This window comes from Astatotilapia calliptera, chromosome 3, assembly GCF_900246225.1.
Source record: "Astatotilapia calliptera chromosome 3, fAstCal1.2, whole genome shotgun sequence".
NCBI classification, from domain to species: Eukaryota; Metazoa; Chordata; class Actinopteri; order Cichliformes; family Cichlidae; genus Astatotilapia; species Astatotilapia calliptera.
This window is the reverse complement of record NC_039304.1, coordinates 45,842,500-45,868,411: the sequence shown is the minus strand read 5'-3', so window position 1 is coordinate 45,868,411 and position 25,912 is coordinate 45,842,500. Positions and strand designations below refer to the sequence as shown.

At 44.0% G+C, this 25,912-nt stretch overlaps 1 protein-coding gene across 3 annotated transcripts in view; it reads left to right on the top strand.

Annotated features, from left to right (window-relative positions):
• LOC113010288 (kinesin-like protein KIF1C) overlaps positions 1–25,684 on the top strand; it is a 32,197-nt gene extending 6,513 nt beyond the window's left edge. Inside the window, exons 2-28 of one of the 3 annotated variants that reach the window (XM_026149321.1) lie at positions 8,315–8,440; positions 9,356–9,432; positions 9,561–9,639; positions 9,987–10,087; positions 10,199–10,264; positions 10,340–10,518; positions 10,867–10,978; positions 11,066–11,143; positions 11,251–11,316; positions 11,403–11,481; positions 11,753–11,831; positions 11,950–12,098; positions 13,743–13,862; positions 13,994–14,121; positions 14,461–14,540; positions 15,112–15,187; positions 15,987–16,066; positions 16,641–16,735; positions 18,664–18,747; positions 18,955–19,135; positions 19,354–19,426; positions 19,496–19,594; positions 19,699–19,860; positions 21,205–21,522; positions 21,604–21,693; positions 21,764–21,998; positions 22,165–25,684. In XM_026149321.1, coding sequence (XP_026005106.1) covers positions 8,335–8,440; positions 9,356–9,432; positions 9,561–9,639; positions 9,987–10,087; positions 10,199–10,264; positions 10,340–10,518; positions 10,867–10,978; positions 11,066–11,143; positions 11,251–11,316; positions 11,403–11,481; positions 11,753–11,831; positions 11,950–12,098; positions 13,743–13,862; positions 13,994–14,121; positions 14,461–14,540; positions 15,112–15,187; positions 15,987–16,066; positions 16,641–16,735; positions 18,664–18,747; positions 18,955–19,135; positions 19,354–19,426; positions 19,496–19,594; positions 19,699–19,860; positions 21,205–21,522; positions 21,604–21,693; positions 21,764–21,998; positions 22,165–23,051 — 3,879 coding nt within the window. In that variant the 5' untranslated portion in view covers positions 8,315–8,334 and the 3' untranslated portion in view covers positions 23,052–25,684. Of the gene's footprint in view, positions 1–8,314; positions 8,441–9,355; positions 9,433–9,560; positions 9,640–9,986; positions 10,088–10,198; positions 10,265–10,339; positions 10,519–10,866; positions 10,979–11,065; positions 11,144–11,250; positions 11,317–11,402; positions 11,482–11,752; positions 11,832–11,949; positions 12,099–13,742; positions 13,863–13,993; positions 14,122–14,460; positions 14,541–15,111; positions 15,188–15,986; positions 16,067–16,640; positions 16,736–18,663; positions 18,748–18,954; positions 19,136–19,353; positions 19,427–19,495; positions 19,595–19,698; positions 19,861–21,204; positions 21,523–21,603; positions 21,694–21,763; positions 21,999–22,122 lie in introns of all 3 variants that reach the window. The other 2 variants (XM_026149312.1, XM_026149303.1) reach the window with 2 other exon arrangements.
• Positions 25,685–25,912: the final 228 nt, after the last annotated feature.

The window sequence follows — 25,912 nt, the reverse complement described above, 5'->3', positions numbered from 1 at the left end:
AAACACCATTTAGATGTTTCCTTATTCATATGGAGAAGAGAAAGTTTGAGGAAAAGAAAGAAAACTAATGATTGCCGAAGCTTAATTTGTGTTGATGACTTTTAGTCTGATCGGATAGAAAAAAATGATGCTTCAGTTATGATGTTTGGACTTGTTTTTCCTCTGAACAGACATCAAACTGCAACCTGACAAACAGGACAGGATGTTTGCTGCAATTAGTTAATGACTTTATTTGGTTTGTCCCATTTCCTGTTTTGTCTTCTTCTGTCTGAGGCTGTTGAAAGCTGGAGTCTTAAACTACAAATGTTGTTGTGTACATATCAGGCTGGGCTGCTCCGCTGCTCCATTTTAAACTTAAAGTGAAACTCGTGTTGCTCTGTGGAAGAAACTTTGAAACCAAACTGTTCCCAGATGGCTGAACTGGTTTCAGCTTCATCTTTCTGTCAATCCGGCTCAAACTGACCTGCCACAACCTGTCGGGGAGTGAGTCTGGGGCTTTTAGAGAGAGGGCTGGTTTTATAACATAAGACCAAAGGAGAAAAGTTTGCAAAAAAGGAATGCAAGCATTAAAAGCTTTCTTTGGATCGTCTTGTTTTTATAGTCATTAGAAGCCAGTGGTTCTATATTTAGATTCGTTGCACAGCTGTAATGTCAGAGTAAAAGGACCTGTTGTTTTGATTCAACTCCTCAAACATCAGGACTCAGTGCTGTTCTCTCTCATCTGCAGGATTTATGCCTATGTTGGACCAACAAATAAAGCCATGTAAATAGAAGCCCTTTAGCTTAGTGCAGCTTTTTGAAAGTGTTTGAGGCCTGATGGAAGATGGAAGTCATTGACTAGTACTGACTGTAAACTGATGTATTCATGACCAACTAAAATCATAGACAGTTATGAAAGATGCCAAAGCTACCATGTTGGATTGTTGGAGTCGGAGCTGATTGTATTTGGTTGAGAAGGTGGTCATCAGCCATCTTTGTTATCAGTCAGGATCACAGCTGCTACTTAGTGTTAACTAGCATCCATCCATCCATCCATCCATCCATCCATCCATCCATCCATCCATCCATCCATCCATCCATCCATCCATCCATCCATCCATCCAGTTCAGGGGTCAGGGGAGCATTGTAGCCTCTCCCAGCAGTCATAAGGGAGAGGCAGGCTGTGTTGAGGCAATTTCACCTAACAATACCGGAGCTCAGAGTCTTGGACAGCTTGTGCAAAGGTCATTGTTTATTCTGTAAAGTTGGAAATCGCAACGTGGAAGTCTATGGGGACTGAATCACTTTTTGGAGACTGCCTCAAGTGGCCACTAAAGAAACTGCAACTTTGTTTTCCTGCTCTTGGGGAGTTTGATGAGTCTGACTGTGTGTAAGTGTGAGGCTTTCATTATCCACGCTGAGTCTGCACTGTTAATATCTCCCACTGCACTGAAAGCAGCACGGGGTTCCAGGTCATGTGACCAGGATGCAAAGCCAGCTCTGATCAAACAGTGTAAAAAGTTTTGTGCAAACTGGGCGTCGAGTGCAGCCAATGGCTATCTTTAGCTTTCTGTGTGTATATGTTACCATAGGACGTGTGTGTGTGCGGTATGAAGACCATTCATTATCACATTCCTCCACAGAGGCCGGCACATGGGAGCGGAGCTGTGGGAGTCTGAACACATGACTGTCAGATGGTGATGATGTCTTTACAGCAGATCAATAATCAACCCGTGAGATGTTTTTGTCTGCAGGATGATCCCACAGAAAACTGAACGGTGTCCTTTAATCTGTGAAGTTTTTTATGGAAACAGTGTTTATGAATAAACTTCAGTAGAGTGAAGAAATCCACACGTTTCCAATTTACTCAGGGTTTAATGTCTGAAGTTAATCGAGCATAGATGAAAACAGCCACTCGTTGCATGTGCAGAAGTCACCTGAGAATCTGTCAGTTTTTAAGTTTTCTTCAGTATCACATTAATAAAGTGAACTGTGTCCTTACATTTATGACTTCACTGCATAGAGGTGCTGTTCAGGCCTCATTCGGCTTTGTTTAAAGTGGTTTTTTGGATCATTTCTGTCCTGCTTTACATGAAGACGTGTTTAGTTACTGGCTAAAGTTTGCATTTGTCCTTCACTCAGTGATCTGAGGAGACTGTGCACGGTGGAAGGAGTTTGTTTCCTGTATGCTGAGCTGTCATGTTGTTGTTTCAGGGTGTCACAGCGATATTGCAGCTGTGACAAACACAGAGATGCGTTTGTGCAGGTCCTCGTTTAAAGGACTACAGAGTCTGAATCAGGATGTTGGAGGGGTCAAAGTGTATTGACAGCAAGGTTTACCTGAGATGTGACGTCGGGGGAGAGCTGGCCTCCTGCTGCTGTTACCACTGTGACTCCCAGCATCCATCACTCTTGGTTGGCCTGAGCTCCACTCCTGCGAGTCCATACCTATCAAGTTTTTGATAAATGTTTAAGAAAACCCCTACAGTCATTCTTTAGATGTTTTTTGAGGGAACTGATGACAGCAGGGACCTGAAATTTTGCATGTTTCCCACTAAAAACTGATTTTTTTCTTCTGGAAGATTTCTTGAACCCCTGTGAAAGTTATGTTGGAGGCTTCTGATCCAAATATTATTCTGGAGTTCAGATTGAGATCAGATTTGACTTTTTAAACTAAAAAGTTGTATGTCTTGAACTTGTTCACCAAAGGCTCACTTTTACTCACCTTCAAGTCCCACTCACACTGACCTCATAGTAACCACCTGTTGCTAGGGGAAAATGTGCATGCCCCAGCTGTGTGTGTGTGTTGCTGACTGTCTCCAGGCTTGTGTGACTTTGGCCTTACTCGACCTACAGCACACAGCGAGTTTACTGACTGTGTTTACAGACGACTGCTCCTTTTATTGATTTCTCTTGCTGAGCGTCCTTTCCCTTACGTTCTTGCTGTTGTTCAGAAAGCCGAGTCTCTCTAAGGTTACCTGGGAGCGCGCAGGTAGCGTGAGCAGGTAAACACAAGCGAGCGCGGGACTTTTCCATTTTCCCGTCAGTCACTTGAACTCTTGTTATTGGTGAAGTTTCCCAGGTCGTGTTTATATCTGCAGATGCAGTTTCGTGTTTCAGGCTGAGATGGTTATCGTCACATGACGCCATCAGAGAGGCATCCGATCGCCTCACGTTCGTCCTCCTTTCTTTACCACCTTTGTGTGAAAACTTGTCTTTGAGTCTGAGCTGCTGCTTCAGTGCAGAGAGAGACAGATGTTGAGCCTGAGACGGATTCTCTGCAAGACTGCGGCTGCCTCTGTTTCCAGACTCCTGCTCATGTGGTGTGACTCTGTGTGTGTTGTGTAATTTCTGTCTGAGTTCGCTCTGTCTCTGTCTGAGAGGTAGCTGATTGGCTGGCAGACGATCCAGCTGGTTTAGCTGTGAGATTAAAGGCGACAGCTGCAACAACGAGCACGGCTGGATGTTTTTTCCCGTGAAGCTGGAAACCTCTTTGTTTCCCTGCATGTTTAAACAGCTGGTTAGTCTGTCCAACAGCAGCTCGACCAACCGGGCCTGTTCCACCGCAACACTCTGAATCACTCCCTGTGTGTGTGTGTGTGTGTGTGTGTGTGTGTGTGTGTGTGTGTGCTGGGATGCCTGTGGCGTGAAGTCAGCGTTTCTGCCGGGCTCTATGGTATGAAGGCTGCTTGCTCACCTAGAGACACACACACACACAATCCAGTATCTGTGTCCACCATCTTGTCTGTTAGCAGAGTAAACACACACACACACTGTAGTTGCTGGTCTGTGTGCATGCTGCATTCACTGTCCCCTTACAGCAAAGGACATTTACAATCATTAGGAGTTCAGTTTAAGTCATTAAAGTTTAAAATAACTCACATCTGTTCACATCTGTCTGTGATCAGCTGTTGGTAAAGGAGAAACCACGAGAGATCAACAATAATCTTTAAATGAGTTAATTAATTGTAATAATTAATTAATGGTGTTGACAGGCACAAAATATGTACATTAAAAATGTCAAACAAATATTATCACTGGAAATTTTAAATAATGAAGAATGACATAAAGTATTAGGAAAGTAATATCAGATATTACTGTTTAAAAATTGTAATTGAAACTGGAACTCGTTTATTTAAAAGGGCAAAAAAATGTATGTGAAAAACCAAAAATTATTACAAATATTGAAAAATATCTTGAAAATGAATAATTTAATGTCACAAGAAATGTCAGAGCAATCTATGAAATGTTAAGAAAATGTAAATAACGTGTCTTACACAGGAAATAAAGGATGTTTTAACAAAGTAACAAAGTAAAAGGAAATTTTCTATAAATAAAAGATAATATAAAAAATGTAGTTTTTTAATTGTGAAAATTGGAAATCCCTTAGAATTTCTTATATTATTTTTTAAATTAAAATGAAAATTTTTATTGTAATATTGATAATAATAATAATAATATTACAATTTCAATACATTTAAAAATAGAAAATAAAAAAGCTTTATATAAAAGGTCATAAAACATTAAAAATGTTTGCAAAAACAGAAAAATTGTAAAGTATAACATAAAATCTTTTAAATGTAGGGTTGCATGTAGGGTTAAAAAGTATTTAAAGAATTAATACAAAGTCAGAAGCAGAGGTGCTGCAGATGCTGCAGATGTTGATGCAGCTGTGTGGAAATGTGCAGCGAGACTGACGGTGCTGATCAGAGCGATGATGTCACAGTGTGTGTGAAGAGCTGACCACGATTTGAGGACCATTGCCTGCGTTTGTAAATGGCGTCTGGATTTGTGATGCTTGAGGAAACTCGTGATGTTTCATATTAATAATGATCACATTACTCAAACAGAAAAACCTGTAAAACCTGATCACAGAGTTAAATAAAACTGGCTTCAGACTGAGCCTGAATAAAAACAGTCCAGCCTGAAAGGAGCTTGTTTGAGGTTTATTAGTTGTTTTCCTGCCGCATGTGTTTAAATAAATGACACAACTGTAGCTTTCATAATGTTGAGCTGCTCTGTGTTTAGTGTTAAACATTCCTACGTGTTTGCAGGTTCCACCATTTGAAATAACAGTTTCTTAAATATGTTTTTAGATATTTTTTTTAATCATTTTCATCGCTTCATATTTCCTCTCTTATTCAGGACTGATTACATCATTTCTGAGCATTTAACCAGTGCAGGCAGCAGATAAATATCAGCCACAGACGTCAGTGGATGTTATCGCTGGCATTTCTAATAACTGACGAGCATTAAAGTTTGTGAAATATGAAAGGGGACAAATGTGTGGGGGTTTCCATGGTTTAAAATTCGTGTCAGCAGAAAGAATAACAAACGCGGTCGTAGTGACGACTGATTTGTTGTTTGCTATATTTCACACAAGGAGAGAGAAGAAAAAGTGAAACGATGTTTTTGTTGCTCTTTAATGCCGTCCTGTTGTCCCTGTGAAGAACTTGCTGCCAGCTTTGCTTCAGTATCTCCGGGTTTGATCTGAGAAGCGTCACCTCTGTGCTATGAGATTAAAGGCTGAGATGGAAATGAAATCAAAACCGCAGCAGATCAAATTTACAGCAGGAATGTCAAACAAACTTGAAGTAAAACCGTCCGTTGGTCCTCGGAGTCGCGCTCTGGTTTCATCAGCCTCACTTCACTGAGACGACACACAAAGATGATTCGCTGCTGCTTTGGTTTAAACATGTGTGATGCTTCAGTGCAGTCAGCAAAGGCAGAAGTTGGGCGCCGCTTCATTTGTTTCTCTTTGCATGAGCATCCCCATACTGACATCTCACTCAACCACAGAGGAAACAAACCAACCTGATCTGAGACAGGACGTCACAGAGACCCAACAATCGATCCCCCGATTCCTGCGCTACACACTCCAACAAAGTCTTATCGTCATTAATGTCGCTCTTATAGTTTTTTATTTAATGTTGAGGAGTTTACGCGTAAGCAGGGGGAAAGGTGTGTATATCAGGGACTAGTTTTAGTGGCGGATTAACCCGTGTTTGTTTCTAAACCTGCAAACGAAGCTGTAGTGTTATGTTTCACTATTTTCCTGAATCAAAAAGGGAACAAGATACAGACAGAGTTAGGTTTACTCGATAGTGAGGCCAGGATTGTACTCAGTTAAATGTACTTCCGAGGGTGGTTTCGTTTTTTTATTTGAATAAATTGTTCAGTAAAATCAGGAATTCATTCACACACAAGCGTCTCCAAAGATGGAATAAATGCACTGATGTTTATATAGCGTGCCTTTCAACTTCATTTAAGCACTCGAGGCTCGTACTTACTACAAGATTCAGTCACTTATTCATACAGACATACAAACATTTTTCTGTTTTATTCTAACATTCACACACTCGGGTGGATGACTCTGAGACAGCTCTGGGTTCAGAAAATTGACCATGGAGGATTTGACATGTAGGTTGGAGGAGCTGCTCCACCACCTGAGCCACACCTGTTTGGCTGATGTCCATTGATGTTCACTAGTTCACTCATTTGCTATTGTGAACGGTGCTGTTGGAGCTACCACACAGTTAGTCCTTATATATTTTGTAGGTGGGTGGTGAAGGGGCCTAAAATGCTCTGGTTGAAGCTGGAGTCTGATTGGAGGACAGGGTGGAGGTAGAGCAGATCGTCCACTAGTTGAAATGTTGGTGGTTCGATCCCTGGCTACTCCAGCGTGTGTGCCAAAGTGTCCTTGGGCAAAATACCGAAGCATTAGTTGCTCTGTGTGTTTATCGAAGTGTTAATGTGAGGTTAAAAGTGCTTAGAGAAAAGCACCTGTGTGGAAGAGACTGGTACTCTGGATTAGAAAGCACTGTGAAACACATACTCAGAGAAACTGAACATTTTTCAGCAGACACTCTCCTTAAGCCTCAGAACGAACTAAAATGCGCTTGCTGTGGATTCATGTGAACTCTGAGCTGAACCAAAGGTTGTTTTTTCAGAGGAGATGTCCACGCTGTAGCATCACGGTGCAGTCGTGTCGCGTTTCCATGGTTAATCAGTGAGACGACTCCTCTACCAGAGGATCACACACTTTTCATCCACGTCAGATAGTTTTCTCTATAAAACAGTGAAGCGATGGAAACATTAAGTGCTCAGGACTTCCCCGAGTCGCCGCTCAGTGAGCTTATGTTGGAATGTCAGTCATGTGATTATTACAGACCGCCGAGGGCGAAATTATAGAGCAGCCGCACACACGTGCTAACACATCAACACCAGCAGACCAATCGCAAACAGGCTGATGATCATCCCACTCTGATAGATGATTGACTGTCAGATCAATAACCTGCTCACTGTTTAACAGACCTCACGCACACACACACGCACACACACACGCACACACACACACACACACACACACACACACACACACACACACACACACACACACACTGACTGTAACAGTATCTGATGAGGTTCCTTCCCACGAGAACCCGACTGGAGTGTAAAAATGCCCGAGGCGAGGGAGATCGGCATACACTGGCACACAAAGAGACATAAAGGTTTGGGAAAAAGAGGAACAATAAAAAGGAAAAAAGTAGGAAAACGGGTGAAAAAGAGCCTCGTGGAGACGAGGAAGAACAGGAATGTCAAGAGAGGGGAAAGAATGAAGGGAGGAGCTTAGGAGACGCTAATGAAAGGGGGAGAGAGGAGCAAACATTGTTTGAATGCTTCGGATGAGTTAGAGGTAAGAAAGACGAATAAAAGCACGAGAGAAGCTGGGAAACAAAAGCATAACGAGAAAGGGAAGAGGAGAAAAGCAGAAAGATGAATAGAGGAAGTAAGAGTGCATTAACAAGAAAAGGAGGAAGAAAAGGAAAGATGGAGATGAATGGGAGAAGATAAGAAAGGCAGAAACCGTAAAACAGAAAAGAGAAGAAAGAAAAGAAAAGGCAGTTTAGAGAGTCGAGGAAAACTTAAGGACGAGGGGAAAAATAAGCGGTGAGGACTATATGAAAACTGTATGGAAGAGGACAGAGAAGAGAAGGAAAGGAAAAAAGGATGACGGGGGAATGGAAAACTGAGGACTGGAAAAAGAAGAGGAGGGAAAGAAAAGAGCGGGAATGAGGAAAAACCCGGCTCGTAAAATGAAGGGAGGAGTGCTGGGAAAGAGGAGGAAAAGTGGTCTGAGCAGCCTGGAGGTCCATGGAAAAAATAGATATTAAAACCACAATAAAAACAGTAGAAACACGACTAAAGGATCAGCAGAAAGACACTAAAATTGACAAAAGTAGTGAAGAAACCCTCTGTGCTGTGTGATTTGGATTTTGTTCTGTATGTTTATGACGATTTTTTTAAACCGTGCTTTCTCATTGGCTGTCCTCAGGTGGTGGGCGGAGCTGAAAAATGGCGGGTGCATCAGTGAAGGTGGCGGTGCGAGTCCGCCCGTTCAACTCCAGAGAGATAGGACGCAACGCAAAGTGTGTGATCCAGATGCAGGGAAACACCACCTGTAAGAATGACACACACACGTTCTGTCCTTTAGGATTTGTGGGGCCCCTCGCTGAGACACTAACCTGAAGACGTCCTCACAGGATCTGAAACATACAGACGTCCTCAAAAAGATAAAGAAAGAAGAACAGATAAATTAGAAACCATAGAAATATATCACAAAGGTTTTTAGATAACGAGAGGCCTGTCACTGAGTTTTTATGATCACCATCTCATTATGATGTAATGAGGATTTTTATTGTGACCTTGAATCATAAGCTGTGTATAACATGGATATAGCCTCTACACATATTAAAGCCTCAGGTGTAGCATTGTGGCAGCACCCATGTTGGTGTTTTGGAGGTTAATCTTCTGTCACGAGCGTTAATGAAGTTAAAACTGACCTTCAATTTAAATGCTGTGAACCTGCTCGTCGCAGATTAGCCATGACATCACTGTGACATCACTTTAATGTGACTAAAGAATAAAAAAGTCCCTGAACTGGAATAGAAATAACAGCATTTAGCTTGAAGCTAACAGTCACTATTGATTTTAATAAATAATGCTGATGCTCTCCTTACCTAACCTTTCTGTGGGTTAGGGGCTTTTATGGCCTCAACGTTCCCATGGGAACGTCATGTGACGTCTGATCCTATTGCTGCATAAACTGACAGACACACACAGGCTGTTTATTAATAGACTTTGCTGCAGCAGGGCTGTTATTAGCAGCTGTGTGTCCATCTGACAAATACTTATATGCAGAGCCCGTCATATATTCTGTGAATGCTGGGAGTGGTCACATGCAGATATCCCCACTTCAGTAGTGACACTTTGTTGCCTCCACATTTGAAAGTGAGGAGAAAAGAAATAAAACTGGAGTGTGTCCACAGACTTCTCGTCATGCAGTGAAGGTTGTTTCTTTTATGATTCTTTCCAGGCATCTCCAATCCCAAACAGCCCAAAGATGGAGCCAAGAACTTCACCTTTGACTACTCTTACTGGTCACACACAACGGTGATAACACACTCTCTCTGTCTCACACACACACATACACACACACACACACACACACACACACACAAAACATCAATAGTATAACCCAAAATCAGTGATAACAGTGCCATGTGTTTGTGTCCCTGCAGCCCGATGACCCCGGCTTCACCTCTCAGACACAGGTGTATAAGGACATTGGAGAGGAGATGCTGCTGCACGCCTTCGAAGGTAAGCCTGAACGCCCTCTCAGAGGTCAAAGAAGAGCCCAACCTCTATTTGCTATAATGGAAATATTTTTTTTATTAAATTCTAAATTATTTTGGCGGTTTCGGTCCTCCACAGTCCAGCTCCAACTATGTAGCTAATGAGACTAATGGTGACCAGTAACAACGCTGATACTTGTTACTCTACTGATACTGATGTGTAAAATGATACTGTTGTTGCTGATGATGATGCTGATCATGACAGCACGATTATATTCTACATAGGCTGGCTGATGGTCTTAATGTCTAATACAGGAATGAGTTATTTATAATTTTACAATAACTTGTAATGTTGTGGTTGTTGTTTTCCAGGATACAATGTGTGTATATTTGCTTATGGACAGACGGGTGCAGGGAAGAGCTACACTATGATGGGCAAACAGGAGCCTGGTCAGGAAGGGATCATACCACAGGTCATATCACATCATTGCTGCATTAAAATGCTGCTGTTGCTTTAATGTTTGCTGATTCAAAGGGATAACTGATGAAGAATTATATTAACGTGCGTCTGTCTGTGTGTTCAGCTGTGTGAGGACTTGTTTCAGAGAACAGGAGAAAACACAGATCCTGACCTGACCTACTCCGTCGAGGTAAGCCCTCATCTAACCTAGATCAGTTTTAGTTAAATCGATTTCCCTGATTAAACATCATCTTCTCCATCACAGGTGTCCTACATGGAGATCTACTGCGAGCGGGTTCGGGACCTGTTGAACCCAAAGTCCCAGGGCACCCTTCGGGTCCGGGAGCATCCCATCCTGGGGCCCTACGTGGAGGATCTGTCCAAACTGGCTGTGACTGGATTCACGGACATCCGGGACCTGATGGACGCCGGCAACAAAGCTCGGTCAGTTTTCTTCCAGATAATTTCAGAGGTCGAAGTTTTAAAGAAAGTGCAAAAGGCTGCAGATGTCTGAGGAAGTTTGAAAAACATAAACGGTTTCCTACTGGTAACCAATCCACCACATAATACAGCAGCTCTGTAGACTTGTTGTCTATCTTTTGAGCCAAGATCAGATTGATACCCAGTCAGTCCATCACTGGTGATATGTTATTTGCCCATTAGCCGATGTTTCTTATTCTAGTTAGGCCTGGTTAAAACATGCAGATTTGTTATAAATATAATTTTTTTATTATTATTATAAAGAATGAATTGCAGTAACATCAAAATAATCAAGTTCATTTCTGATTGCAGGACGGTTGCAGCTACAAACATGAATGAGACGTCATCCAGGTCCCACGCCGTCTTCACCATCGTCTTCACCCAAAAACGACGAGATCAGATGACCAGCCTGGACACTGAGAAAGTGTGTCTGCTTCTCTATTTTGTCCCCGCGGGGCATTTTCTTCCAAATGTCAGGTCTTTATTTTGATTCTTGAACTTTTCTCTTCAGGTCAGTAAGATCAGTCTGGTCGACCTGGCTGGAAGTGAACGAGCAGACTCCTCTGGGGCAAAGGGCATGCGGCTCAAGGTTGGAGATAATGTGGAGCAATCACATTATGTATCTATTCATGTGCTGCTCATTTTCATGCATCCCGTGCCAGATTCATCATGTATTCACTGTATGTTTGCATGCAGGAAGGAGCAAACATCAACAAATCTCTGACCACATTAGGAAAAGTGATTTCAGCTTTGGCTGAAATGGTAATTCAACACTGTCCATATTTACAAGTCAAATAATATCAGATGTGGGAGATGATTGCTGACTGCTTCTTGTCTCTGATCTGCAGCAGAGCAGTAAAAAGAGGAAAAGTGATTTTATTCCCTACAGAGACTCTGTTCTCACCTGGCTACTGAAGGAAAACCTGGGTAAGTAGAGCATTGGTAGGTCCAGTGTTAAAGGAGAACAGTAGAAAGAGTCATTTAAGGCTAACAGCCATTAGTAATATTGTCAATACTAGGACCAACGGCATGTTTCTTTGACCAAACTATTAATAAGACTTGTTGTATCAGGACTTATAGTACATCTTAACCTGTCAGGGCTAATAGTACATTTAACCACACAGACATGTATGGAGTTGCCGAGTTAATATCAGACTTAGTTTAAGTACCTTAAAGGTTTGATGTGTGCTTCTTTCAGGAGGAAACTCTCGCACAGCAATGATTGCTGCGCTAAGTCCTGCTGACATCAACTACGAAGAAACACTGAGCACTCTGAGGTCAGTTACTGGGTGTCATCTGTCTATGAGGCTTTTTATGGATCAGTTAATGTGTTTTTAGGCAGCAGATGATTTAGTCAGATCAATATAATCTTAATTCTCTCCGGTTCGGTTCCAGGTATGCTGACCGTGCCAAACAGATTCGCTGTAACGCTGTGATCAATGAAGATCCAAACGCCAAACTGATCCGAGAGCTGAAGGCTGAAGTGGAGCGACTGAGAAATCTGCTGTTTTCTCAGGGCCTGCAGGAGCTGCTGGACAATGCTGGTATGCACACATTTTATACAGAATAATGAACCTTATCTGCTGTTCAGTCTGACACTCGGGTCCAAATCCTACTTCTTCCAGGTCTTACAGTAAAAGTTTAACATCAAAGTAAGCATGAGAAAAAGAATGAATGAGGTGATTTTCTGACTGAAATATTTGTAAAACTGAATCTTTTCAGCTCTGCTGTTACTTTGGATGTAAAGAAACATTTATTTTGGTGAAGTTGGGCTAGTTGGCTAATGATGGTGGGAAGCTACACAGCTATGGTGATTCTAACACTTCATTCACACAGGCCTGAAAACCTGTGAAAACCTGAGAAATGTCACAAAGAAGGTCCCGACACACAAACTTTGCTTGCGATTGCTTTGGGTGCTGACAGATTACTTTTATGGAAGATGCAGATTGGTCAGCATTTATTCACAGTTTACTCTCTCTGCTGTTGTGGAACTTGAACTACATTATAACAGCCTCACTACTGAAACCAGCACATTTCAAAAGATGCAGATTTTTCAAGGCAAACGATCTCTGCTCATGGTTTGTGCCACACATTTCACTGCATCTTCCAAACAAACTGCTGGAGACCAAGGCAATCTCTTAAAGAGCAAAGCAGTTGCAGGGCTTTGGTGCAGCACTGTAAATTTCTCTGTAACAAGTTTTTGTGCCAACAGCAATCATTTGGGGAATACAAGTTTTTCAGTTGCAACAGGTGGTTGTCAACGGGTCTCCAGCCCCGTGTGACTAGAGCCTAATACAAATGCATTAGCAGAGGGAAGGAGCAGGGCTATAGCTCATAATCTTTAACTTCAACCAAGAGAAAATGTGATGTTATCTGTTATCTGTCCACAACATGAGGTTAATCATTATCTTGCTGCTGCATGATTTTGATCTCTCCATGTCAAAAAGTGCATGTGCTTTTCTATTGTGAACACTATGCATTGCTAAACACAGAAACGCTGTGCATGTGATACTCAGACTGCACTTCATATAAACATGGAATGCAGTCTGTTTACAGCCTAATAAACTGTACACATCACATGCTGTTGTTCTTTCATTTGGACCTGGTATGAACGGCATGTCTATGTGCAGCAGGCTGTAGAGACGGTTATTTACAGACAACAGCAACTGTGTGTGTGTGTGTGTGTGTGTGTGTGTGTGTGTGTGTGTGTGTGTGTGTGTGTGTGTCTGTGTGTGTGTGTGTGTGTGTGTGTGTGTCTGTGTGTGTGTGTGTGTGTGTGTGTGTGTGTCTGTGTGTCTGTGTGTGTGTGTGTGAGTGTGTGTGTGTCTGTGTGTGTGTGTGTGTGAGTGTGTGTCTGTGTGTGTGTGTGTGTGTGAGTGTGTGTGTGTCTGTGTGTGTGTGTGTGTGTGTGTGTGTCTGTGTGTGTGTGTGTGTGTGTGTGTGTGTGTGTGTCTGTGTGTCTGTGTGTGTGTGTGTGAGTGTGTGTGTGTCTGTGTGTGTGTGTGTGTGAGTGTGTGTCTGTGTGTGTGTGTGTGTGTGAGTGTGTGTGTGTCTGTGTGTGTGTGTGTGTCAGTGAGGATATTTACAAGCTGTCGTTACATAAGCAGGATTGCTGAGATGCCAGCATGTTAGAAATTAAACCTCCTCCTTTTCACTTTTTTCTTCCCTGCTCTCTTTCTGCATTTCAGTCAACAACAACAACAACATCAACAACGGCCCCGGTGGTGTCGCAGGTGCGTCCCCCTCCCCTCTTCAGCTGGCTCTCACATCCAATGGGATCACGCCTGAGAATGGCCCCGCCCCTCCAGGTCACCCTATGTGTTTATGTGGATTATTGGGAATCTAATAAGACCGTGCATTTGTGTTTAATCACTTAAATAAAAAAAATACAAAAGTGGTCCATTATGTTTTTGTAATAAATGTTTTATTTGCTGTGCAGGCGCTGAGCCGGTATCTGAAGGGGACACACCCGCTGACCCTGATCAGCTGATCGAGGATGGAGAGGAAAGGGAGGAGGGAGAGTCCACAGAGAACATCAGCAAAGAGGAAGCAGCTGAGAGACTGATGGTAGGGCGAGACGTTTTATCACCTCGCACGTTTCCGGGTCATAATTCCATCATATCTAAATTTGTGAAACATGTGGCTTCCACTGTCAGAAAGATATATTATTTTTTGTATAGTTTTCTGGAAATCCAATGAAAAAACTGACTTACAACTTCAGAACGTGTCTGGGAAGCCTCAACTTTTTAGATTTTCTCAGTTTAAAAGAAATCCACGAACAGTTTTCTGTACATCTATGATTAAACTGCAAACAGGAGCTGCTATTTCACCTTTTTTGAGTGAGAATGAAGAAGTTTTATAGTCATGCATTTATAGTACAATACGTTTGTGTGTTTTTGCTTTAAGGAAACAGAGAAAATCATCGCTGAGCTGAACGAGACATGGGAGGAGAAACTGAGAAAAACAGAATCTATTCGTCTGGAGAGGTTCGTTTTATTTGACTCTGAGCTTTTTACATGTCTTCAGTTAATTTAGTCAATGTGTTTTGTTGTCACTTGTAAAAGTGCTAACGCTACCGTGAGCATCAGCGTTCGTACTGGTGCCGTGGGCTCTTTTTCTCCTGCGCTTATCAGACAAAACCTCAGGGCAGGTGTAGGAGTAGAAAAAGTCTTATCTCAGCTGCTGCATCTTCGTCTGCATTAGCAGGAAGTCTTGGAGCGTCTGCACTGACATGGAGTCAAAAACTCTTGTCTGTAACCCGGCAACAGCAACCACGCAAGGTTTAAAAGTCTAGAAACCCACCGAAGCGCGGTTTATGTCAGTCGAGTGATGCGACTTTTGGTATTTCACACGGTTCATAAAGGCAACAACAGGCTTAACGACCCTTTATTCACCATGGCACACGAGGCTCATGGGAACTGTAGTGTTTAGAGTGTTTAGGTGGAAAAGCTGAGTGTGTTTGTTCAGTAACTCACAGGGGAAAACATTTGGAAACATGAACAAAGAGAAGAAACATGGATGGTGACTGATGTCTCTGTTTCTCATTCACTCCCTCAGAGAGTCCCTGCTGGTGGAGATGGGCGTGTCCATAAAGGAAGATGGAGGAACACTGGGCGTCTTCTCTCCTAAAGGAGTGAGTGTATATTTAACCTTTCTCTCTGGTTTAGTAATACTTTAAGTTTAGGATTGTGTGATCACCTGCTGACGCACAATAATGCAGCTGTAGTTCCTGCTGGTACTTCAAACTGTGTATTTATTGTTTGAATTCACCTTTATGTCAGGTTAAATCTACCCTTTGAGTTAGTTGGAGATTTGTTTTGTTAGAACAGCCGATAAATGGGTTTTACTTCATGCCTGGGAGTGTTCGTCAAAGTCAGAGCCGAGTGTCTGCTGCTCATAAGCACCTGTGTCGAGTCACACTCAGCTTTGGAAGTGATGATGTCACTGTTTGCTTTTAAGTCTCTCTGGTCTTTGAGGTAAAATCGGTCTGCTGAGCAGATGTTTGAAATCCAGATTAAAACTCAGAGATGATCGATCACGCAGCAGCTTTTCTTTCCGTACCACGACCTCACCAACACTTTTAAATCTTTGCCTCATAAAGACGACATCTGACAGCCTCCACTCTGCCCTTAACGACCAGTTTTGACAGCTCAGCTCAGTAAAAACAACCTCGACTCAATGTCAGCATTCACTTTAATTGTGTTGTCTTCATTCATGCTTCACTTTGGTAAATTACGCTGTTTATAAAAGTGTTTATAAAAGGATCTGACTGTGTTCAGTGCTAGTTAAAAGTCAACAGCATCTAATCGTGTTTAGTGTTTTCACTAATAATAATAGTTTTCACTTTCACTGTGGGGATCTGCCCCACTTTTAAAGGGAAAAAAAAGATGTCCCCATCAAGTAAAACTCAATTTTGTGTGTATGTGTTACAGACGCCTCACCTGGTCAACCTGAATGAAGACCCTCTGATGTCTGAGTGCCTCCTGTATTACATCAAGGAGGGCGTGACCAGGTCAGCTGTGATTTCATCAGTTAATCGATCGCTTTGCTGGTCTTTGCTCAGAAAATCTGATAAATTGAGTCTAAAGTTAGAAATAGTTTTAGTCGTCCTGTGAAGAGACCAGAGGTCAGAGACGCCTCAGCTCACCTCCGTGTGAAAGCAACAAATTACATACAGACACAAGTCTATCACTAGTTTAGCTGCTTTACTTCAGTAGTAGTAGTAGAAGTAACGACACTGTTTACATGTAGTGCATGCAGAAATCTGCTCGTGCAGAGGTTACCACATCAATAATGATCCACAGAGTCCTTGTTGAGAACAATGACAATGAGTCTCGTTACAAATCATCTTATCAGACACGAGACTCGCAGTTATCTAACAACAACACGCAACAGCTTTATGATTTTGGACATCAGAAGCTCCTCCGTTAGTTTTATTGCAGGAGAAGTTGCACCTTCATCTTTAATCCTGGTGGAGTTGTATAACTAACTTGGCAGGTGTTTACATTAAAGTTTTTTCCTCTGTGTGTGTGTGTGTGTGTGTGTGTGTGTGTGTGTGTGTGTGTGTGTGTGTGTGTGTGTGCCAGGGTCGGGCAGCAGGACGTGGACATTAAACTGTCGGGTCAGTTCATAAAGGAGATTCACTGCGTTTTTGTCAGTGAGACCAACGAGCAGGGAGAAGGTGAGATTTTTACTCCTTGTATAAACCTGGTCACATGTCTGACACTCTGTTCCCTGATTGGCTGACTCTGCTCTGCTACACTGGTGTTCTGTGTTCAAACAGCTTCATTGTGCAGAGTTTAAGTAGCCTCGGTCCTGTGCTTTGAGCGCCCTCTGCTGGTATAAACTGATCAGCTCCTGAAGTTCACTGCGTGATAACCTGGCCTGAACCACGAGCCGTTCAGTACTTTACAGACACCAGAGAAACATATTCTACTCTTTACCTGGAACTGTTTAACATCTGAAGTTATAAAAGAATAAAAGTACAAACTACAGTTGTAATTATTATTTATTAAAATCCGCTTCATTATTACCACCTGTTGCGTCATAGTTGGCCTATTCTACAGTCTGCTGTCATGGATCTCCTGTACAGTGCTGGAAGTTTTTCTTATTATCAAACGTGGTGTGAGGTTGTAATAATGATGTAGTGAACATATCTGTCAGCAGCCTGCCCTGCTCACTGTGCACAGTTTTTGTTTCTATTATAGGATCTGTATGATGTCATAAAGAGGTCATATCAGTAATATAGCCAGCTGTGAGCACACCTGCAGTCTGTCCTTCAAAGAAAGGAGCTCCAGCAGCTTGTTTCAGACAGAGGGGCTGCTCCCAGGGTGACATAGATAAAGATGATTTTGAACGGTTAGTCATGCCGTGCTGCTGTGGCAGTGTGAGCATAACAGAAATAAAAACATGGATTTGAAAATGCATTTTTAATCAGGTTTGGTTTCCATCACTCCTCAAAATAAGCTCTCTGACATGTTTGAGCAGCAGCTGGGTTTAAAGTCAGACCTGCAGACGGCTGAGTTGATCATTAACATGACTAATGACTCGACTAAGTCACCATGGCAGACAAATGTGCTCTTGAGTTCTGTCACATTACACCTCCTGATTTCACTGGCTTATGTTCATCTTCAAAGACTGAGAGCACACTCAAACCTGTCTGTGAAAGTTTCTTCACAGTTTAAGACAAGAAGGAATAAAAAGGTCCTGCAGTACTTTTCTTTAACACATGATGGCGCCACATGCGCGACGTGTATGATGTGTGGATTTAGAAACCTTGCAGCCAGGACATGTTGATTAGAAAAGTTTGAGTGTGTGTTTCTATATATATTAGCTTCAATTGCGTACTGACACTAAAATATATCATACAAATGTGGTATCACATGGGGCTAATTTGCATAAATGTACAGTAGATTATGAGGGGGAAGGTTCCTGTCTCACCTTAGAAGTCTGGTCTGTGTGTCGGCATTAGATCTTTGTTCTAGGAGCGTGTGTGGAGTCTGAAGCTGTGAAACCTGCAGCTCTGTTTCTGTTTTCATTGAAAGCTTGAAAAACAGCCGTGTGTGTGCTCAGTGAGTGACTCTCTTTCTTCTTCTCTTTCTGTGAAAGCTGCCAGGAAATCTGTCAGGTATTAGTCCCTGTTACTTGTTGTCATGGTGACATCATCCTCATGTTCACGCCCATGTTTCCTGTGCCCACCCTCCAACCTCCCCCCAACCCCAACCTCCCTACACCTGCCCTGCTCACCCTCTGTGTGTGTGTGTGTGTGTGTCTGCTGCTGTTACCCTGAGCGCTGTAGCACAATCCCTGGTTTCGGTGCATGTCTCTATGTGAGACCTCGAGGCCTCTGCAGTTGTGGCCACACCACTTTCAGATCCAGGTCTCTGTCTCTGGATTTTGGATCAACCTTTCTGCTAATGTTACAGGAGGAAGCCCAGATATTAAAGTCTTTGATGAAGCCCCCATAAAACATCCATCACTGCTGCTGATTCCTGCCTTCAGACTGTTTCATGCTCATGAGTCATATCCTCGTGTTTCACAGAGCTGTGTTTCAGTTCTCCTGATGAGTTTTTCTTGCTTTGCTTGGACTGTCTGTGTCTCCCTCTGCAGTGGTGGTCACTCTGGAGCCGTTAGTCGGAGCAGAGACCTACGTTAATGGGAAGCAGATCACAGACGCCGTCATATTAAAACAAGGTACAGAAACGCACCCGGCAGCTTTAAACAAACAGGAAGCACCTGCCGTTACACGGCTGCTGCAGCTGTTACATCAGGTTTCCCTTTAGTTTACAGCTTATTATGCATCACGTGAAAAACAAAGAAGGTTTGATCGATGGAGTAAATACACCACCCAAAACCAGCAGCCGGCCTCAGACTCCGCTTCCTGTCTGTTTCCGTCTCTAGGTAACCGCATCGTCATGGGGAAGAACCACGTGTTTCGATTCAACCACCCGGAACAGGCGAGGCTGGAGAGGGAGCGCAGCGCCACGATGGAGCAGCAGGAGGAGCCGGAGGACTGGAACTATGCCCAGAAAGAGCTGCTGGAGAAACAAGGCATCGACATCAAGCTGGAGATGGAGAAGAGGTAGACGTACCTTTACTACACCCTGAAGTTTGGGTTTCAGATAGCATCTCTAGACACACTGTAAACCACGTCAGATATCAGAGCTGTTGCCTGATTACTGATCATCTCATTGGTTGTGTGTGTGTGTGTGTGTGTGTGTGTGTGTGTGTGTGTGTGTGTGTGTGTGTGTGTGTGTGTGTGTGTGTGTGTGTGTGTGTGTGTGTGTGTGTGCGCTGCAGACTGCAGGACGTGGAGACTCAGTACCGTAAAGAGAAGGAGGAGGCTGACTTGCTGCTGGAGCAACACCGACTGGTGAGTTTCTCCTCCACGTGAGCTCGTGTGGTGACCGCTTCTGGTGTTTAACCTTCTCTGTGTGTGCAGTACGCAGACAGCGACAGCGGGGACGACTCGGACAAACGATCCTGTGAGGAAAGCTGGAGGCTCATCTCCTCCCTGAGAGAGAAGCTGCCAGCTAATAAGGTACCAGCTCCTCGAGCTGCTCCTTCATAGCTCCTCATGTAGCTGTGACTTCACATAAAGACCTTAGTGGCTGTTCCCCGGCTCACCTGTGTGTCTGTGTCCAGGTGCAGTCCATAGTAAAGCGCTGCGGTCTGCCCAGCAGCGGTAAGAGGAGGGAGCCTCTGCGAGTCTATCAGATCCCTCAGAGGAGGAGGATCAGCAAAGACCCCAAACGGGTGACCATGGAGGACCTCCGCATGCAGGCCGTCAAAGAGATCTGCTACGAGGTCTCACAAACACACACACGTGATATCAGTGTTTTCTGTCTGGTTTCAGAGGGACAGATAAACATTTTTGAACGTTTTCTAATAGATGCTCCCATATCTGTGCATTCAGGGGCAAAGAATTAAACCTTTACCTTGAAAAATACACTGGACGTGTCCTTTAAACCATTAAACCCTCCTGGAGACGGCTCCAGGTGGGCACTTTAGACTGCTCTGTAGTGTTGGACGTTTTGGTTTAATCCAAGATGCAGTTTACCAAAGATTAAGGACTTACTTAGACAGACTCCCAATTAGTTAGACTCCATCGCTCCAGTCAAACACAACATATGAGTGGTAAATCATGAGAATCATATATGATGCATTTCCCATTAAAGCCAGCATAAGTAGATTGTTACAGACTTTGCTGCGTTACCATAAACTCTGTATAACAGATAGTCGTAGCTAATGCCACATTTCCTTTTCCTTTCCACATTTTGAAGCCTCGGCTGTAGCATTTTGCCTGCCACTGTGTTGAGTTCTCAATCCATAGACTGTACGGAGCGTCACACTGACACTGGTATCAGCTAATTAGTGTAAAAAATAAGTCCACTAGAGCTCAGAGTTCTTGGATGGTCTGTAGTACAACTAGTACATACCCATGATACAGTGTGGATTGGTCTGTTCAGCCTGTGTGTGATAAATTATGTGACTGTCTGAAGATATCAAACCAAAACATAGAGAGGCAAATTACAAACCTAAGTGGGTCCAGATTTGCCCATTTTTGTGGGTTCTGTGCAACGCTCAGGCCCTGCTTTACTGTGTAAATACCATTGAAGTCCATTGCTAGGTGGCTGTCAGGCAACCTGACACGTCATAATATATTGTGCACTGTACATTTTATGAGGTGTTTCCGGAGCCTTGATACTAAAAAAGGGTTATTGTAGCCCATTGATATGTGGTTCCAAGGCCATGTGATGATGTCATTGTATCTGATGTAGATAATAACCTGCAGGAACAAGAATCTGTGGACAAATTTGGTGGATTAACAGTAAATCCACCAAATCCAGGGGCAGGGATTGCTCAGTAGGTCGAGTGGTGGCCCCATGATCGGAGGTCGGGGGTTTGAATCCACTAAACGGGGTACTCTTAGGTATCCCTGAGCAAGGTACCGTCCCTGTCCACTGCTTCACTGAATGAATGGGTTAAATGCAGAGAGGAATTTCCCTATAGAGATCAATAAACTATATATTATTATTACTATTAAATTAACCAGCACAAACAGTCCAGAGGACATTAGAGGAGGAGCATTTTGATGTTTTCTTTTTTCTTCTTCTTTAAACTGTTCCTCTGTGTGTGGCGCCCCCTCAGGTGGCTCTGGGAGACTTCCGTCACTCCCGTCAGGAGATCGAGGCGCTCTCCATCGTCAAAATGAAGGAGCTGTGCCGCATGTACGCCAAGAAGGACACCAACGAGAGGGAGAGCTGGAGGGCCGTGGCCCAGGACGTCTGCGACACTGTGGGCATCGGAGAGGAGAGGAGCCCTGCCGCTGAAGAGGGAGGAGGAGGAGGTGGAGGTGGAGGAGGAGGAAGTGGTGGTAGTGGAGGAGGAGAGACAGTGGAAGGTGGAGAGAAGAGAGGCGTGTACGATTTGAAGGCTCACATCGATAAGCTGACAGATATTTTGGAGGTGAGTTATGCTAAGCTTGTTTTGTTCACAACCTGAGGATGGTGCTAGTGGAGCAGAGCTAAACGTGCGCGACTTCTGCAGGAGGTGAAGCTGCAGAACAACATGAAGGACGAGGAGATCAAAGCTCTGAGAGATAGAATGATCAAGATGGAGAGCATCATACCTGTTCAGGTACATTCGCACCTCCCGTCAAACCATTGTTGCCTCCTCCAGTGTTAATTTTTGTTTGACTTGTTTCCAGGACGACGACATGAATGGTGAGGGAGGAGAATCCCCTCAGAGAGAGAGAGACGGGGACGTGGACGAAGACAACGACTGCCCCAACCACCCAGAGGTCAGAGTTCAGCGGCTGATGGATGAGGACCCGGCATTCAGGAGAGGGCGGCTCCGCTGGATGAAAAAGGAGCAGCAGCGGCTCCTGAACCTGCAGCAGCAGAACATCACCAAGAAGCTGCGAGGACAGAACCAAAGCCAAGGTGAGCACGGGGGTGTGGCTGTACCGTTAGAAGTCCCCACTATTGATCGTCATCGATAAACCTATCAAATGATCTGGAATTAGTTGAGTCGGTTGCTTGTACTGTGTCCATCTTTTATTTACAGTCTGTGCCCTGACCCCAGCCCTTGCTCCTCCAACTCTTCCAGGTCAGAACACCCCCACTGTCCCGATCCACCTCCCGGGAACCGGTCGCTTCATCCCTCCCCAGGAGTGCAAGCTCAAGTTCCCCTTTAAGAGTAACCCTGCCCACCGGCTGTCCTGGGGACCCGCTAGCGCTGCCCTGCAAGCTCTGGGTCTGGGCGAGGGAGGAGGAGCAGGAACTGATGCTGGTGAGCAGAAGGAGAACAGGGGAGGAGAAGCTACAGGTTCTCCCTCACCTCCGCCTCCCCCACAAGGTCAACTCCCTGGTCTCTTGCCCCTCCCCTTCCCAGCTCAGCCTCCTCGCATGCGCACCCCCAGCCCTCATCGTGCCTGGCAGCAGCGTAACCAGGGCAACCAGGGTGGCTACCACTACAACAACCAGGGCAACAACCAAAACCAGCAACGTCGTTACCGCCGAAACTCCCTGGACAGCTCGCCACAGGGCAACGGGAGCTACGACAATGACCAGCACTTCAGCGGCGGTGGCAACGGTGGTCACCAGGGGCGACCAAGACAGAGGAGGGGGTTTTCCCCTGGGCCAGGGGGGGAGAGAGGAGGAGGAGGCAGAGGAGGAGGAGGAGGAAGCAGAGACGGGGACAGAGACAGAGACGGAGGCTTCCCTTATAATCAACGCCAGCACCATCAGTACCACCACCACCATCCCTACTACAACCCCCACAATGCACCATTCCAACCTGGACCTCACCCTCACCCCCATTACCACAGCCTGCCGCGGTCAGGGGCCCCGGCCCTTCCTGCTGACATGCTACTGGGCATTGTGCCGCCGCCAGGGGTGTGGGCTTTCAACACTCCGCCCAGGATGAGGCGGCAGTTCAGCGCACCGGACCTCAAAAACAACAACAACAATAACAACAAGGAGACACCGATCTGACCTCTGACCTCCTGAACATGGAGGCTCCTGATTGACTGCGGGACATGGGGTGATCCTGATGCTGTAGAGAATCGGCTGAGAGTGTGGTTGTGTGTGCACGTGTGTGCATTTGAGCACTTTTACACACCCTGTATCCTCTGTCCTGCTGTGCGTGTGTTTGTGAAGCTTTTAGCTTAGCACAGGTGAGCTGTTAGCAATGCTGACGTGCAAAAATTGAATTTCAATTTGTTTTATTCTATTTTATGGAGTTTGTCGTTCTGTCAGACTTTGATCACGTAATGATTTAGCTTTTTTTTTCTTTTTTAAATTTCACCGATGGCTGATGTTCGGGCGTTGATCACTGTGTTAACGAGGTGCCTTAAAGCCGACATGTCTGCTGGTGAAGCTAATTTTGTTTTAAAGATAAAGGACGTCAGTTAGCAGGGTGGTGTTTTTGTGTTTGATGAGGGGTTTTTTTAGCTTTTAGTGCTAGCAGGTGAAGAATAGGTGAAATTGTGAGCTTCGCCTAGCCTACGCTGCATTCAAGTTCCATGGGAATTACAGATTGTACAGCTTGTTAAACTCACTTCAACCCTCAAACTGATGATTAGGAATTTAATCAGAAACAGTAAACTTGTATTTACATCTTCTCCCATGTGATTTGAATGCAGCATCGCTGAGTGCTACAAACCAAAGAAAGCGGCTGTGCGGCACTTGCTAGTCAGGGTAAAAGCGTCAGTGCAGGAATAATAAGTGCCAATGGGGCATTTGCAAAAACAGCAAAACAAAAATGGAGAAGTTGAGGGTGAGAACGGCGAGTGTAAATGGGCCCCTGAGGAAGAAGAGGTGCAGAGAGGAGTAGTAGTAGGTGCTGCGCTTGTCTTACCTGTCAGATGTTTGTTTTTAAGAGCTGTGTGTGTATATTTGAAGTGTTAAATCTGATTTTTAAACACGTGAAATGTCCTGACGGTAGGTTCACCGTCTCTGGCAATCGTGGGAAATGCAAGTGATGCGTAACACATGATGATGTCCCAAGGTGGGAGTTGATGTTGGAGCTCAGAGACATAATCATGAAGGGATGGATTTGTTTATGTAGGGCTAGATAAGCAAGGAATTCTGGGAGATGTATTGAGAAGGAGAAGGTTTTGAGGGAGAGAAGAAGCTGATATACAGTAAGCGTTTTGTTTTTGAAGAAGTAACAGACACTACAGCATGTCAGGTGTGATACAAGATTCCTGCTGTAAGGATGTGACACTTTTTACATTATATCCAATTCAAGAAGGATGGGAAAATTCACTGCTGCCTTCCTGGCACGTAGGGATCCTGGAAATTGTGGCCTCCACCTGTTTCAGGTTGCTTTTAATTTCTTCTCTTTTTCAAACATGACATTTACACACACATATTTTTGCTGGTGTTGTGTTCACTTCACATCTTTAAGATAGGAAACAAATTTCCAGCTTCCTGCGTCACAGCGAACGCAGCGTTTTATGTGCGTTTTATTCGCACTGAATTAATGAAGACAAGTTTACTGCCAAGAGGGGCTGGGAGAGTTGGCGATACTGCGCACACTCCACCCACTCAAAGCAGAGGATTCTGGGAGTTAACAAGTGGAGCAACTATGAGCTCTGTGGCTTTTAAGGCTTTTTTCATAAAAAGGTTAGAACCAACCAATGGCAGCGCTCCTTCCTGCTGCAAGAGGGAGTCAGTGCCATGACGATGACGATAATTATGATGAAAATGAAAGTGATTGCAGTTGGCCTGAGAAGCATGATGTCAGCAGAATCTCTGGAATTGACCAATCACAGGACAATCTCTAAACCTGCTTCCACTGCCGGGCCTGATGGGAAAATTAGTTTTTTAATTATTATTTTTATTTTTTAGATTTTTTTCCAGCTTGGGCCTCCGATTGGCTGTTTGTTTTTCATTTGTGTATCACATCATGTACTGCGTATTTTAACCAACCTCCATGTTTGACCTTTGGTTTATGATGTCATCAGTCATCATCACTTATTAATATAATTATCCTAAAGTTATACGTGTCATTAATATTTGGTTATTGTGGATGCTGCTAAAGGGAGTTTCTTTGCCCTCACGCAAACCGTTGAGTTAGTGTATGTGTTTGTGTATGTTGAGTGTGTGTGTGTTGGGCATCTGTTTGTGTGTTTGTGGGTTAACTTAGAATCAAACAGTAAAGTTTGTTTTACTTCATAAAGCTGATTTTAGTCATTATTCTTTTTCTTTGGTTAGTTTTGTTGTTTTTTGAGGTGGAATGGGGGAGGGACTTGGAGGGGGTGGGGTGTTGCCATAGCAGCCATGACTCGGCAGAATTCCAGAACATTCTAGAACTCCCCTCACTGACAGGCTGTGCCCATTCCCTGCACCTCTGCTCTAATCATGACCTCAGAATCTGTGACATTACGGCGTGTTATCGCTTCAGAACTCGAAACACGGATATGGATATGATGACATCATGGTGTAGCCCTCTTCCTGTTGGCCCAGACCCCCTCAGTTGCTTTTTTGTTATTGTTGTTGTTTTCTCTCTGTATGTGTTGGGTTGTCTTTTGTTGTTGTTTTGGTTGTATCAGGAACCAATCTCAGGCTCTACCTGCAGACAACATGATGGCAATAAACTGTCTCCAAGATTCAAAATAAGACTCACTTCTTGTGTTTTTATTGGGTCTTCATCCATGAAGGATGGCTATGGAAGCTGAGAGGTGTCAGTGCATTCAAACACCCCCCTGCCCAAAACAAAACAAAACATTAATGTGGGTGTAGTTTCCAGGGGCCCGTTCTTCGTACCTCGCTAAGTAAGTTAGCTGGATTAGATTGTTGACGATTTCGCGTGATCCTGGATCGTTCGGTTCCCCGAAGCTCATCCGGGA